Below are 13,722 nucleotides of genomic sequence, written 5' to 3'. Positions count from 1 at the left end.
GGTACAGGAGAGGTTTGAGTGGGTAGGAGTTAAGGAAACGTTGTTCTAAATCTGCCATGAAGATGTTGGCATACTGTGGGGCCATGCGGGTGCCCATGGCTGTGCCGCTGATCTGGAGGAACAGGTCATCACCAAATTTGAAGTGGTTGTGGGTAAGGACAAAGTGGCAGAGTTTGGTAGCAAAGTCCGCTGTGGTTTTATCTGAAATGGTGTTCCTTATGGCTTGTAAACCATCATTGTGTGGGATGTTGGTATATAGAGATTCCACATCCATAGTGGCTAGTATAGTATTGTTAGGAAGATTGTTCAAAGATTGTATTTTCCTCAGAAAATCTGTGGTGTCACGTACGTAGCTGGGAGCACTGATAGCATATGGTTTCAGAACAGAGTCCATATAGCCGGAAACACCCACTGTAATGGTGCCAATACCTGAGATGATGGGGCGTCCTGGGTTTCCTGGTTTGTGTATTTTGGGTAGAAGATAGAAAGTTCCTGGCCGAGGTTCCGCTGGTGTGTTTGTGAGGATCTGTTCTTGGATGTGTAGGGGTAGCTCCTTAATAATCTTGTTCAGTTCTTTTTTGTATGCTTGTGTGGGGTCTGAGTCCAATTTCATGTAAAAGGCAGTATTGGAAAGTTGTCTGTGGGCCTCCTGGATGTAATCAGTTTTGTTCATGATGACGACAGCTCCACCCTTGTCTGCCTCTTTAATTATAATGTCTGGGTTGTTCCTGAGATTTTCTATGGCTCTCCTTTCAGCATGGTTTAGATTTAGTTGTAAGCGATGGTGTTTTCTGGTCACATCCGTTTGGATTCTGTGGCGGAAGCATTCGATGTACAGATCTAGTGTGGTATTGCGTCCATCAGGAGGGGTCCATGTGGAGTCCCTTTTTGTGTAACTTCTTTTCGGTGGTAGTTGGTGGTCAATGTTCTGTTCATTGATGCGTTTGGAGGGTGATGGTTGTTCCCCAGTAAGTTGAGAGGTGTTGTGTTGTGGGGATGTAGTTTGTTCTACTTTGTCTTGTTCTTGTGTGTGATGAAAATACTCCTTCAGGCGTAAACGGCGGAAAAATGCTTCCAGGTCCTTATACATGATAAGCGATCTTCAGCCATCTCAACCCTTGCTTTTTGATGAAAAACCATTTGCAGTCGTTTGCGGTCATCAACAGCTATCAGTCAGTCAATCACCCATTTCCACCACCCTTCTGAGTGATCCCCCCTCCCCATCCCCACCCCTCCCCACCCCTTCTCTACATAAGTGCCTGGAAACTTCCATTTCACTGTATCTGAAGAAGTGTGCATGCACACGAAAGCTCATACCAAAATAAAAACTTAGTTGGTCTTTAAGGTGTTACTGAAGGAATTTTTTTTATTTTACCTTACCCAAGGGTCCACCTAGTCCAGCATCCTGCTCCTCAAGAGGGCCAACAGATGCCTCCCTCCCCCCCAAAAAGGATTATCCCTTTCCTAGTAATCGTAAGTATGCCATTCATCTTTCTCACTGCTGTCACCAAGGATGTAAGGCTTGGCTTTTCCATTCTGCCTTTTACTTGCCAGACGCAGCAGCGCTTCTCCTCTGCTGCAGTTCACCTTCACCACAAAATGACACCTGCCGGGGGAGCTTAAGGAAGCGGGGGGGGGGAAGGTCAGCACTGCTGCCCCCCGCAAAATAACTTTATTGCCTCCCCCCACTCACAATTTTGATGTCTGCAACCGGGGCAGAAACCTATCCACTGATGCATCAAATATCTCCAGTTGTATGACCCAGTTTGTCGCGCCTCTGTGTATAACTCAGACATGCCGAGTCATTGGAAAACTATATTTAGCAGCCGACAAAGCTTTTGTCCAGCATCCCCAGGTGTCAGAGTTATGAGTTAGCCTACTTAGAGCCTTGCTCGCTATACAGCCGTGGTGTTAACAAAGCGTGGATGAACAAGGCCTTTCAGCCAGGGAGAGATAGTCTCAGCCCCTAGCGTCTCTCTCTCTCCCCCATGCAGATTCAAGAGCCTCCCCCAGCCCCCTGTAAATGTCATTATTCAGAAAAGAGGGTATGAGAAAGATGGCCTCTATTTCTGAAAATTTCTGAAATCCAAAGGCCAGAAGGAATGGGATGAACAATCCTCCCTTTTAACTCGCTGTTTGGTGCGGGGACAATAGCTCCCTGAAAAAGGTGAGCAGCGACAGATAGGCATCAACATCAAAATGGCTCTGAAGAACAGTTTCCAAAATGGCCTTACTCCCCGCAGGCAACTGATAACAGCTGACTATTTTTGATCAGGAAGTGAGTGAGTGAAGGAATTTTTTTCGATTTCATTTACATCCCATTATTTCCTCCAAGGGGCACAAGGTGCTGTGTTCTCCCCCTCCTCATTTAATCTGCACAACAACCCTGAGAGATAGGTTAGGCTAAGAGGCAGTGACTAGCCACCTAGCGAGTTTTGTGTGTGTGTGGCCGAGTGAGGATTCGAACCCTAGTCTCCCAAGTCTTAGTCCAACACACTCTAACCACTACACCACACTGGCTTCCTAGAATGTGAGCCTCCTTGCCCAGCTGGAGCTGGAACTGGTAAGGAAGAAGGCATGGGTACGTGTTCCGCGTGACATCTTTCCATATTCCGTATTCAATTCTTCTTTCCAAAACTGCAAGGATGAAATGGGGGGTGCGTCAGGTCAGGAACAGAACAACGCCGCTGGGTTAAGTTATGAAGACACTTTATGCATTCTGGAACATCATCCAGTCTCCGGAGGGGACCATCTTTTGTCTACAACCATTTCTTCCAAGGAATGACGGGCTCAGAGATAAAGAATAAAGTAAAACATCTAGGGGTCTGGATTTCAACAAAAAGTATCAACCTGTATGAGGATAATTATGTCAAAAAGTGGAAGGAGATTAAGAAAAAAATGGAAACCTGGAATAAATTACAGTGGTACCTCGACTTACGAATGCCTCGACTTACGAAGGTTTCAACTTCTGAAGTCTGCTAACCTAATAGTATTTTTGCCGCGCGCGCACGTTCTGCCATAGCTGCCAAGTTATCCCTTTTTTTAAGGGATTTTCCCTTATGCTGAATAGGCTTCCTCGCGAGAAAAGGGAAAACTTGGCAGCTATGCGTTCTGCACATGCGTAAAATGGACGCTTCGACTTCCGAAGTTTTTGACTTCCAAAGAGCGCCGCAGAACGGATTGCCTTCGTAAGTCGAGGTACCACTGTACATCTCTCGCTATGGGGTAGAATCTCGGTGGTGAAGATAAACATCCTTCCCAAAATGATCTTCCTGTTTTTTCTCTTCTTTTTTCCATGATTTTTATATACTTGTCCTTATTTTGGGATTTTCTTTTCTTTCTTTCTTATGTTGTAAGCTTGTAATGGCAAATACTGTATGGATGTATTCATTTTAACTCATTAAAGATTGACCAAAGGTAAAAAGAAAATAAGGAGGGGGAAAAGACACTGCCCTATCCCAGAAGTCATCTGACTGCAACTGTTTACCCACCTTCCATTTCTCCCTCAGCACTTGCTCTCTCCCTCCCTTTGTTCCGATAACTCTGTTGTCAATGCCTTCTTTTTTTTCCTGACAGCCGCTGCTGGAAATTCATCTAATATCTCGGCATGGTGGGTGGCAAATCCTGCTCAGGCTCCAGTTGTTTGTTCGTACTTCTTAACGCCCCGCCAATGAGACTAGAGGGGCTGCAGAAAATTAGTGAAGCTCATTTCCTCTTAGTCATCTTGCTGCTGCTAAATTGGAACTTTAATGCCCCTTCCTGCCTTGAGCTTCTGGCTGCCCCTGTAGCTATCACTTCGAGCGGCCGCCAGCAGTCACACAAAGTGAAACTTCAGGGGTAGCTGCGGAGGCTCCTGCCCGGGTGAAACATCCGTCAAATTTTGGACTGGCAGAAATAGAAGTTTCTAGAAGGCTGGTGGGAAGGGCCCAAGCTCAGGGGTAGTGCAAGAGCTTTTCACGAAAAGGTTCACCCCCTGGCATTTCCAGGTAGGGCTGGGAGCCCTCGTGAACTGCTGAAAGTCAGTGCAGGCAACAGTGAGCCACATGGACCCATAGACAAGGCAGCATCCTACCTTCCTATTGTGTTTGGGGAAAGGGCTGTAGCTCTCTTGGTTGCTAGACAACAAAAACCAGGCAACAAAGGAAAAATCTAGCACCTGGTGAAAAATAAATAAACAAACAAACCCAGGACCGTCCTTCTCTCAGATTGGCTACCAAGAGAAGGCCCAAATAGGCTGGGTCTTGTAGCGTGAAAATGCGGAGTTACTCCTGGCGTCCACCACCAGGTCATTCTAGAGCAGGCATCCCCAAACTTCGGCCCTCCAGCCCAGTATACCTGAAGGAGCATCTCCACTCACATTGTTCAGCCTGGGCACTGAGGTCCAGCTCCGAGGGCCTTCTGGCGGTTCCCTCACAGCAATAAGCGAAGTTACAGGGAACTAGGCAGAGGGCCCTCTCGGTAGTGGCACCTGCCCTGTGGAACAACCATCTGACGCAGGCTACCTCAACCTTGGCCCTCCAGATGTTTTGGACTACAATTCCCATCATCCCTGACCACTGGTCCTGTTAGCTAGGGATCATGGGAGTTGTAGGCCAAAACATCTGGAGGGCCGCAGTTTGGGGATGCCTGTTCTAGAGCCTAAGGGCAGCTGCAGTGAAGACTCTACACACCCTCACTGCTGCTGAGTGGACTTCGCACACAGACACACAGACACACACAAAGGCAAATGGAGCGAGGACATCCCACCTACTTCCAGGAGAGCTGTGCCGGCACCATGACACTCACCGATAGGGCAGCCCAGACAGCAGGGTCAAGGGAAGTCAGGCAGTCCAGTCCCATGCAGTAGGAACTGCCAGATCCTGACCAGGGTGGCAGCATGCACAGTGGAGCAAAAATGCATCTTGTCAGCACCCTGGAGAGCTCCCAGCAGAGAGGTTGCTAGGACTCCCTCTAGGACACGGGTGTCAAACACAAGGCCCGGGGGCCAAATCCGGCCCGCCAGACCTTGTCATGTGGCCCGCCGAGCGCCCCAGCCAGCGGGACCCAGCAGCGGGACCTTGCTGCTGAAGCGTCGCGCCGACAAAGCGCCAACAAACAGCTGGGACCGGGGGGGGGGGGAAGGCGGTCGGAGCAGCGCCGCACGGAGAGTCCCGAGCCTCTGCAACGCAGCAGTGCTCTGTAGCACTTTGAATCCTCCTCCTGCCACGGCTCGGCGCCTGGAAACGGCTGCTGCTGCTGCTGAAGCACAGACAAAGCACCCAGCAGCGCCACGTGGAGGAGGAGGAGGATTCAAAGTGCTACAGAGCACTGCTGCATCCCAGAGGCTCGGGACTCTCCGCACGGTGCTGCCGGACACCGACCCGGCAAGCCGCCTCCTCCTCCTCCTCCTCCTCTTGTCTCTCCTCCTCCTCCTCCTGCCGCGGCTCAGCCTCATGAACGTGCAACTCTGAGGCTTTACGCACTTCTCCTAAAACGGACACCCGCTGCCTCATGCTGCACGGGAAATGCTTTTTGCCCCTGGGTCCCTTCACGCTCTTTTCTGGCGCTGAATCAAGGCGGCGACCCCCCCCTTCCCTTTCTTTCTTCCTCTCTCTCGTTCTTATTCTTTCTTTCCCTCTCCTTCCTTCCTTCTTTATCTCTGTCTTCTCTCCCTCTTTCTTTTTCTTTCCTTCTTTATTCCTTTGTTCCTACTCTTCTTTCTCTCACCTCTTTCCTTCCTCTCTCCCTCCTGCTCCCTCTTTTCTTTCTTTCTTTCTTTCTTCCTTCCTTCCTTCCCATCTTTCTTCCTCTCCCTCATTCTTATTCTTTCTTTCCCTCTACTTCCTTCCTTATTTGTCCCTTTCTGTCTTCTCTCCCTCTTTCTTTTTCTTTCCTTCTTTATTCCCTTCCTTATTTCCTACTCTTCTTTCTCTCCCCTCTTTCCTTCCTTCCTCTCTCCCTCCCACTCCCTCTTTTCTTCCTCCCTCCCTCCCTCCCCTCCCCTCTCCTCAGAAACATAGGATGCTGCTTTATACTTCTGGCCCTTAAACCCTGGAACCAGGAGAGCAGCTCCAGTGAGTCAACCTCAGCCAGTCTCTTTGGTGAAGGGTGGTGGCTTACTGGCAGAACATCTGTCCTGCATGCAGAAGGACCCCAGCACCTCCCGGTACTAGTAGCTCTGCAAAGGTCCTGCATGAAACCCTAGCGAGCCTCCACCACCCAGTGCAGTTACCAAAAATCATTTTTCAATAAATTGTACAATAATTGTACATTTGAATATCTACTTGCCATTACAAAAAACAGTAATAATTGAATGCAGTGACAATAATTTATGATAATAAAGAGTGGACACATAGTCCTACAGATACAACCGGCCCTTTGAGGGTGACCAAACTGCTGATGCGGCCCCCGATGAATTTGAGTTTGACACCCCTGCTCTAGGAGATCTGTTGGCTCAGCTGCAGGCTGAATTCCTCTGAGATCTGCTGAAGGCTGGATGGCCTGGTCCTCTTAGCCCCACCCTATATGAGCAGCTATCTGTTCCTTTAGGGACCCAGGTGGCGCTGTGGTTAAACCACTGAGCCTAGGGCTTGCTGATCAGAAGGTCGGCGGTTCGAATCCCTGTGACGGGGTGAGCTCCCGTTGTTCGGTCCCAGCTCCTGCCAACCTAGCAGTTCGAAAGCACGTCAAAATGCAAGTAGATAAATAGGAACCGCTACAGCGGGAAGGTAAACGGCGTTTCCATGTGCTGCTTTGGTTTGCCAGAAGCGGCTTTGTCATGCTGGCCACATGACCTGGAAGCTATACGCCGGCTCCCTCGGCCAATAATGCGAGATGAGCGCGCAACCCCAGAGTCGGTCACGACTGGACCTAATGGTCAGGGGTCCCTTTACCTTTACCTTTATCTGTTCCTTTAAACAGACCTAGTTTGTAACGACTAGCTCCTCCAGCATGGAGACAGTGAGGGATGATTGCAGGGCTGCCATCGAAACAGAAGAACGGTCTGCTGGTCCTGTAAGGGGTGGGTGCCAGCCTCGGAGCTAGACGGAGGATTGTGGCCAGAGTACATGACAAACACCAAGTCAAGAGAGGCTGACCCGCATGGGAAAGAGGCAGTCTTTAGATGTGCAGGTCTTGGACAAACCTTTTCTTGTGCACTCCTGTTTGCCACTGCAGAGTTCATCAACTGTGGCTTGCCAGCACTATCCTGAGCTCACCACTTTCCAACTGATTGGGCTTTTCAATCCCCACGCCGTGCAATCACGGCAGAGTAAAAGCAATTGATTGCAGCCTCTGTGTCTCCTCAGAACAGTAATTTTAAAAAATCATAACGGGAGAAAGCAAAGGAAGAGTTCAAAGAGTCAAGGGCATTCAAGCCCTGGAAGAGGAAACAAAGAAAACCCACCACTCATTGAAAAAGTTCACCAAGGGAGGAAACGCTGGTGCAGAACTAGGCCAAACCATGGTGGCTGCCTCTGATAGGCAGAAAACCTAAAAAGACAACTCCCGGTCAGTGAATTGGCAAAATAGGCAAAACATACCAGATTCCAGAAAAGCGGGTTAAAGGCGATGCAGAGGACAGCTATCCCAAAGCTGGGGTCGGTCACATCCACGTAATCAAGGAGCAGAGACATGGCCGAGAGATCAACCTGCAAAGGACAGGGGACGTTAGTTGGGGCAACCATGTGTAGCACCCAGCAAGAGCTTCTTCCACCCAGGGTTGCTTCAGATGAAACACAAACCGTGTGGTTTGTGCTAATCATACTTGAGACTCTGAATTATAATTTGCATTCCAGGTGTACCAGCAAAACCATGGTTTGGAACACTGATCTAACATTGGGAACCGCTGTTTGGGAAACATCTTAGGGTTCTCAGGAAACAGAGGGGGTGGAGGTAGAGAAGGGACACAAACCATGGTTGGTCTGAATGTCTGGAATGCTAACCATGGCTTACCCATACATATCAATTAGTGTTGATAAGGAACAGAAGCAGCGGCCTTCTATTGAGTCAGACCTAACTCTGTATTGTCCACACAGGTGGACAGTCGCTGTCCAGGGTTTCAGACGTGAGACATTGCCAATCCCGCCTGGAGATGTTCTGGATCAAACCTGGGATCTTCTGCGTGCAAAGCAGGTGCTCTACCGCTGAGCAGGAGGCCCTGATTTATTATAATTAGGTATATCCCTCCCTGCACAAGGCTCCTCTTCTTGTAAGAACATGCAAGACGCTGGCAATTTCTGCCTTGCACAGCCCCATCCCAGGTTGTACCATGCCTTTCCTCAATGACAACTCGCAACCAAGCAGAAAAGGGGGGGGCTTCTATTTATTTATTTTTTAAATATATTTATTAAGGTTTTTTAAAAAAAAACAACAACAAAAACATACAAAAATACAAAAACAAAAATTCTAATTTATAACCCTTATTTCTAATCTAATGACTTCCTCATTCCACCTCCTTCTGCCTTCCTTTATAGATCATCCTTAGTAATCTCTAAATCTTATATAAACTCTTCTCGTTGTTGTCGTTTAGTCGTTTAGTCGTGTCCGACTCTCCATGACCCCATGGACCAGAGCACGCCGGGCACTCCTGTCTTGCACTGCCTCCCGCAGTTTCGTCAAACTCTTTTAACAAGGAGAAATGTAAAGTACTACACTTGGGCAAAAAAAATGAAAGGCACAAATACAGGATGGGAGACACCTGGCTTGAGAGCAGTACATGTGAAAAGGATCTAGGAGTCTTGGTTGACCACAAACTTGACATGAGTCAGCAGTGTGATGCAGCAGCTAAAAAAGCCAATGCAATTCTGGGCTGCATCAATAGGAGTATAGCATCTAGATCAAGGGAAGTAATAGTACCACTGTATTCTGCTCTGGTCAGACCTCACCTGGAGTACTGTGTCCAGTTCTGGGCACCACAGTTCAAGAAGGATACTGATAAGCTGGAACGTGTCCAGAAGAGGGCAACCAAAATGGTCAAAGGCCTGGAAACGATGCCTTATGAGGAACGGCTTAGGGAGCTGGGTATGTTTAGCCTGGAGAAGAGAAGGTTAAGGGGTGATATGATAACCATGTTCAAATATATAAAAGGATGTCATATAGAGGAGAGAGAAAGGTTGTTTTCTGCTGCTCCAGAGAAGCGGACACGGAGCAACGGATTCAAACTACAAGAAAGAAAATTCCACCTAAACATTAGGAAGAACTTCCTGACAGTAAGAGCTGTTCGGCAGTGGAATTTGCTGCCAAGGAGTGTGGTGGAGTCTCCTTCTTTGGAGGTCTTTAAGCAGAGGCTTGACAGCCATCTGTCAGGAATGCTTTGATGGTGTTTCCTGCTTGGCAGGGGGTTGGACTGGATGGCCCTTGTGGTCTCTTCCAACTCTATGATTCTATGATTCTATGATTCTATGTTTGTAGCTTCGAGAACACTGTCCAACCATCTCGTCCTCTGTCGTCCCCTTCTCCTAGTGCCCTCAATCTTTCCCAACATCAGGGTCTTTTTCAAGGATTCTTCTCTTCTCATGAGGTGGCCAAAGTATTGGAGCCTCAGCTTCATGATTTCCTTCAGAATGGATAGGTTTGATCTTCTTGCAGTCCATGGGACTCTCAAGAGTCTCCTCCAGCACCATAATTCAAAAGCATCAATTCTTCGGCGATCAGCCTTCTTTATGGTCCAGCTCTCACTTCCATACATCACTACTGGGAAAACCATAGCTTTAACTATACGGACCTTTGTCGGCAAGGTGATGTCTCTGCTTTTTAAGATGCTGTCTAGGTTTGTCATTGCTTTTCTCCCAAGAAGCAGGCGTCTTTTAATTTCGTGACTGCTGTCACCATCTGCAGTGATCAAGGAGCCCAAGAAAGTAAAATCTCTCACTGCCTCCATTTCTTCCCCTTCTATTTGCCAGGAGGTGATGGGACCAGTGGCCATGATCTTGGTTTTTTTGATGTTGAGCTTCAGACCATATTTTGTGCTCTCCTCTTTCACCCTCATTAAAAGGTTCTTTAATTCATCCTCACTTTCTGCCATCAAGGTTGTGTCATCTGCATATCTGAGGTTGTTGATATTTCTTCCGGCAATATTAATTCCGGCTTGGGATTCATCCAGTCCAGCCTTTCGCATGATGAATTCTGCATATAAGTTAAATAAGCTCCATGGACAAAGACAACAGGCATATATAAACTCTAGATTTTACTTAATACTGTATTACCTTATTTCTCTATCTTTTATATCTTACCATTTTATACTCTATCTACAGTGGAACCTCGGTTTATGAACACCTCGGTTTATGAATTTTCGGTTTATGAACGCCGCGGACCCATCTGGAACGGATTAATTCATTTTCCATTACTTTCAATGGGAAAGTTCGCTTCAGTTTATGAACGCTTCAGTTTATGAACAGACTTCCGGAACCAATTACACCCATGCTTCAGTTTATGAACATTTCAGTTTAAGTACTCCGCGGACCCGTCTGGAACGGATTAATTCACTTTCCATTACTTTCAATGGGAAAGTTCGCTTCAGTTTATGAACAGACTTCCGGAACCAATTACACCCATGCTTCAGTTTATGAACATTTCAGTTTAAGTACTCCGCGGACCCATCTGGAACGGATTAATCCACTTTCCATTACTTTCAATGGGAAAGTTTGCTTCAGTTTATGAACGCTTACTCCGCGGACTGTCTGGAACAGATTAATTCACTTTCCATTACTTTCAATGGGAAAGTTCGCTTCAGTTTATGAACGCTTCAGTTTATGAACAGACTTCCGGAACCAATTGTGTTCATAAACCGAGGTACCACTGTATATCTTTCCTTTTAATCATTTATAACTGACTTCTAACAATACTTATTTCTCACCGTTGTATTATCTACAACCTCTTTTTATCTCCCTCACTTCCATTGGTTCTAATCTATTATACGATTATTTTTTAAATAAATTTTAAATTTCTTCCAATCTTCCGGGGGGGGGGGGCTTCTAGTAACACCTCTATGATCCTGGAGGACCTCTGGGACATCCTTTTGGTCCCTGTGAGAACAGGATGCTGGCCTAGACAAGCCATTGGCAACAGGATGTGCTTATGCCATGGTTTTGGGGAAAAATAACCTGTCGTATTTTATTTCACCCCCATCATTTTTGCATATTTTATCCAACCATCTCTTGAGCGGTGAAGCTGATTTTAAACGGCTGATATTAATCCAACAGTTATGCTGAGATGTATTAATTGAAACTATATCTGTTGCTTACCTAGGTATAAAACTATTAAGGGTCTGCAAGCAGCAAAGCAGAAATTAACTTCCTTCCTTCCTTCCTTGGTACCAAGTTCCTTTAGATACCCACAAGGCAATTATGAATGGCATTTAGTGGGACCTCCGTGCCAGTTATACCTGCAATTCTGTGATAATTTGATCCAAAAATACCTGTGGTGTTATGTGCTGATGAATGCAAGGCCCCTGTTGCGTTGCAGTCCATGGAGTCTTCTGCAAAGGGTTCTGAGACCCCTGCTCCTACCTTCCTTTTTCCCCAAGCTACAACTTTTTTATTTATTTTATTTTTATTAAAAAAAACCCTTTGCTTACAGTGTGGCTCTGTCTGCACACTCCAAAGCACATTGCCAGTGAAATCCGGACATCTGCCATCCACCCACTTTTAATCCCTTTTCCACATCCGTTTGCAAACTTCTTCTTACAATCTCATAAAAATTCATCAGCACCTCTGCATAAATCTCTCTTAATATACATTTATGTATACAATTTTGCTGAAAATACTCATTTTTGCCGAATATACGCATATAAGCAATTTTAATGCATGCTTTCTACCCTAGTATATGTATGTTTGTACACAGTCACTGGATGGAGAATTGTGTTGAAAATAGGGAGAACAGTGAATTTTCAAAGGATTGCTGCGCTTCGGTTTATGTACAGCTTCCGAAAGTGTGCGTTTGGCACGCTAGTCTTTAAATGTGAACTAGATTGATTGATTGATTGATTTCCCAAGCTTAGCCTCATGCCTTTGTAAGCACCTAACAGCACACTGCATGTCTATATTTAAACATATACATATATAGCATTTACGTATTTACACACACAGTTAGTGTATAATTTACATTCTGTTATCACCAGGCTGGACCATAAAGAAGGCTGATCGCCGAAGAATTGATGCTTTTGAATTATGGTGCTGGAGGAGACTCTTGAGAGTCCCATGGACTGCAAGAAGATCAAACCTATCCATTCTGAAGGAAATCAGCCCTGAGTGCTCACTGGAAGGACAGATCCTGAAGCTGAGGCTCCAAGACTTTGGTCACCTCATGAGAAGAGAAGACTCCCTGGAAAAGACCCTGGTGCTGGGAAAGATGGAGGGCACTAGGAGAAGGGGACGACAGAGGACGAGGTGGTTGGACAGTGTTCCCGAAGCTACGAACATGAGTTTGACCAAACTGCAGGAGGCAGTGGAAGACAGGAGTGCTTGGCGTGCTCTGGTCCATGGGGTCACCAAGAGTTGGACACGACTAAACAACAACAACAAATCACCAGGCTGGGCATCACTTTCCTTTTGGGCGAAGGTGGAGGCAAAATAGGTGTTGAGTAGTTCCACCTTTTCTCTGTCACCCAATTACCACTTTCTTGTTCTTCCTCTTACTTCGAACATAGCCGAAGAAACCTTTATTATTATTTTTAACCTCTTTTGCAAGCCTGAGCTCATTCTGAGCTTTAGCCAGCCTGACTTCCCCACTGCAACTGTTGGCTACTCGTGTATCCTCCTCCTTTGTGATTTCCCCTTTCTTCCATTTCTTATACATGCCCTTCTTAACTCTCAGCTCATCTGCAAGCTCCTTATGCAGCCACACCAGTTTCCTTAGATGCCTCTCGCTTTTCTTTCTAGTTGGAACTGCCTGAATTCGGGCCTTCTATATTTCACCTTTAAGAAACTCCCATTCATCTTGGATTCCCTTCTCATTGAGTCTTTCCGACCATGGAATCTCACCTTGTGGGTCCTTAAGGTTTTTGAAACCAGCCTTCGTGAAGTCCAGAGCGCATGCAAACTTATGAAGCTACGTAACTGCCATTCACCAGGACAGACCATTGTGCCATTTGGAACAGGACTAACCAACTCTGACGGGCCAAGGCTCTCCCAAGTAGCCACTCTTGGCACCCATTAAGATCAAAAGGAAAGTCTGCTGGATCAGGCCAATGGCCCATCTAGTCCAGCATCCTGTTCTCACAGTGGCCAACCAGGAGGATTTGAATGCAAGGCTTCCATGATCTCCAGCAACTTGTCTTCAGAAGCATCACTGCCTCAAACCGCAGAGGCAGAGCTGAGCATCATAAACTAGTTGCCTTATCCTCCATGAAATTGTCAGGACGATCTACACATGTGTAGAACCTTGGCAGAGACACATGCCCGGCTGGCATGTTATCTCCCTCCTGGTAGATCGTTTGGGAGCTTCACAAGCTTTCACCAGCCCGAACATCACAGCGACTGATGCAAGAAGACATCAGCACACTTAGGGATCCGCAGAGGTTTTGTGCAGTTGCGTAACAGAACTCAGCAACTCAGCATTTTGGCTAATCTACTTTATTTACATATAAACACACACGGAGGACTGCAACATGGCTCCCTCTCTCTCTAACATCAGGCAGCAAAGAGAAAGAACAAAGGACAATAATCCCACTTTAGGAACACACAGTTACACAAACATCCTGTCTACATCACTTCCCATTCCTGTGGAATGTAAACACATACCGTC

The 13,722-nt window shown here is 46.7% G+C and overlaps 1 protein-coding gene across 3 annotated transcripts in view; it reads right to left on the bottom strand.

Annotated features, from left to right (window-relative positions):
• Nucleotides 1–13,722, bottom strand: part of PEMT (phosphatidylethanolamine N-methyltransferase) — a 117,738-nt gene that overhangs the window by 98,404 nt on the left and 5,612 nt on the right. For all 3 annotated transcript variants that reach the window (XM_035131231.2, XM_035131230.2, XM_035131229.2), the window contains exon 2: nucleotides 7,521–7,628. In XM_035131231.2, the coding sequence (XP_034987122.2) occupies nucleotides 7,521–7,613 (93 nt within the window). In that variant the 5' untranslated portion in view covers nucleotides 7,614–7,628. The remainder of the gene's footprint in view (nucleotides 1–7,520; nucleotides 7,629–13,722) is intronic.

Source organism: Zootoca vivipara, chromosome 14 (assembly GCF_963506605.1).
Source record: "Zootoca vivipara chromosome 14, rZooViv1.1, whole genome shotgun sequence".
NCBI lineage: Eukaryota > Metazoa > Chordata > Lepidosauria > Squamata > Lacertidae > Zootoca > Zootoca vivipara.
This window is presented reverse-complemented; position numbering and strand designations above follow the sequence as displayed.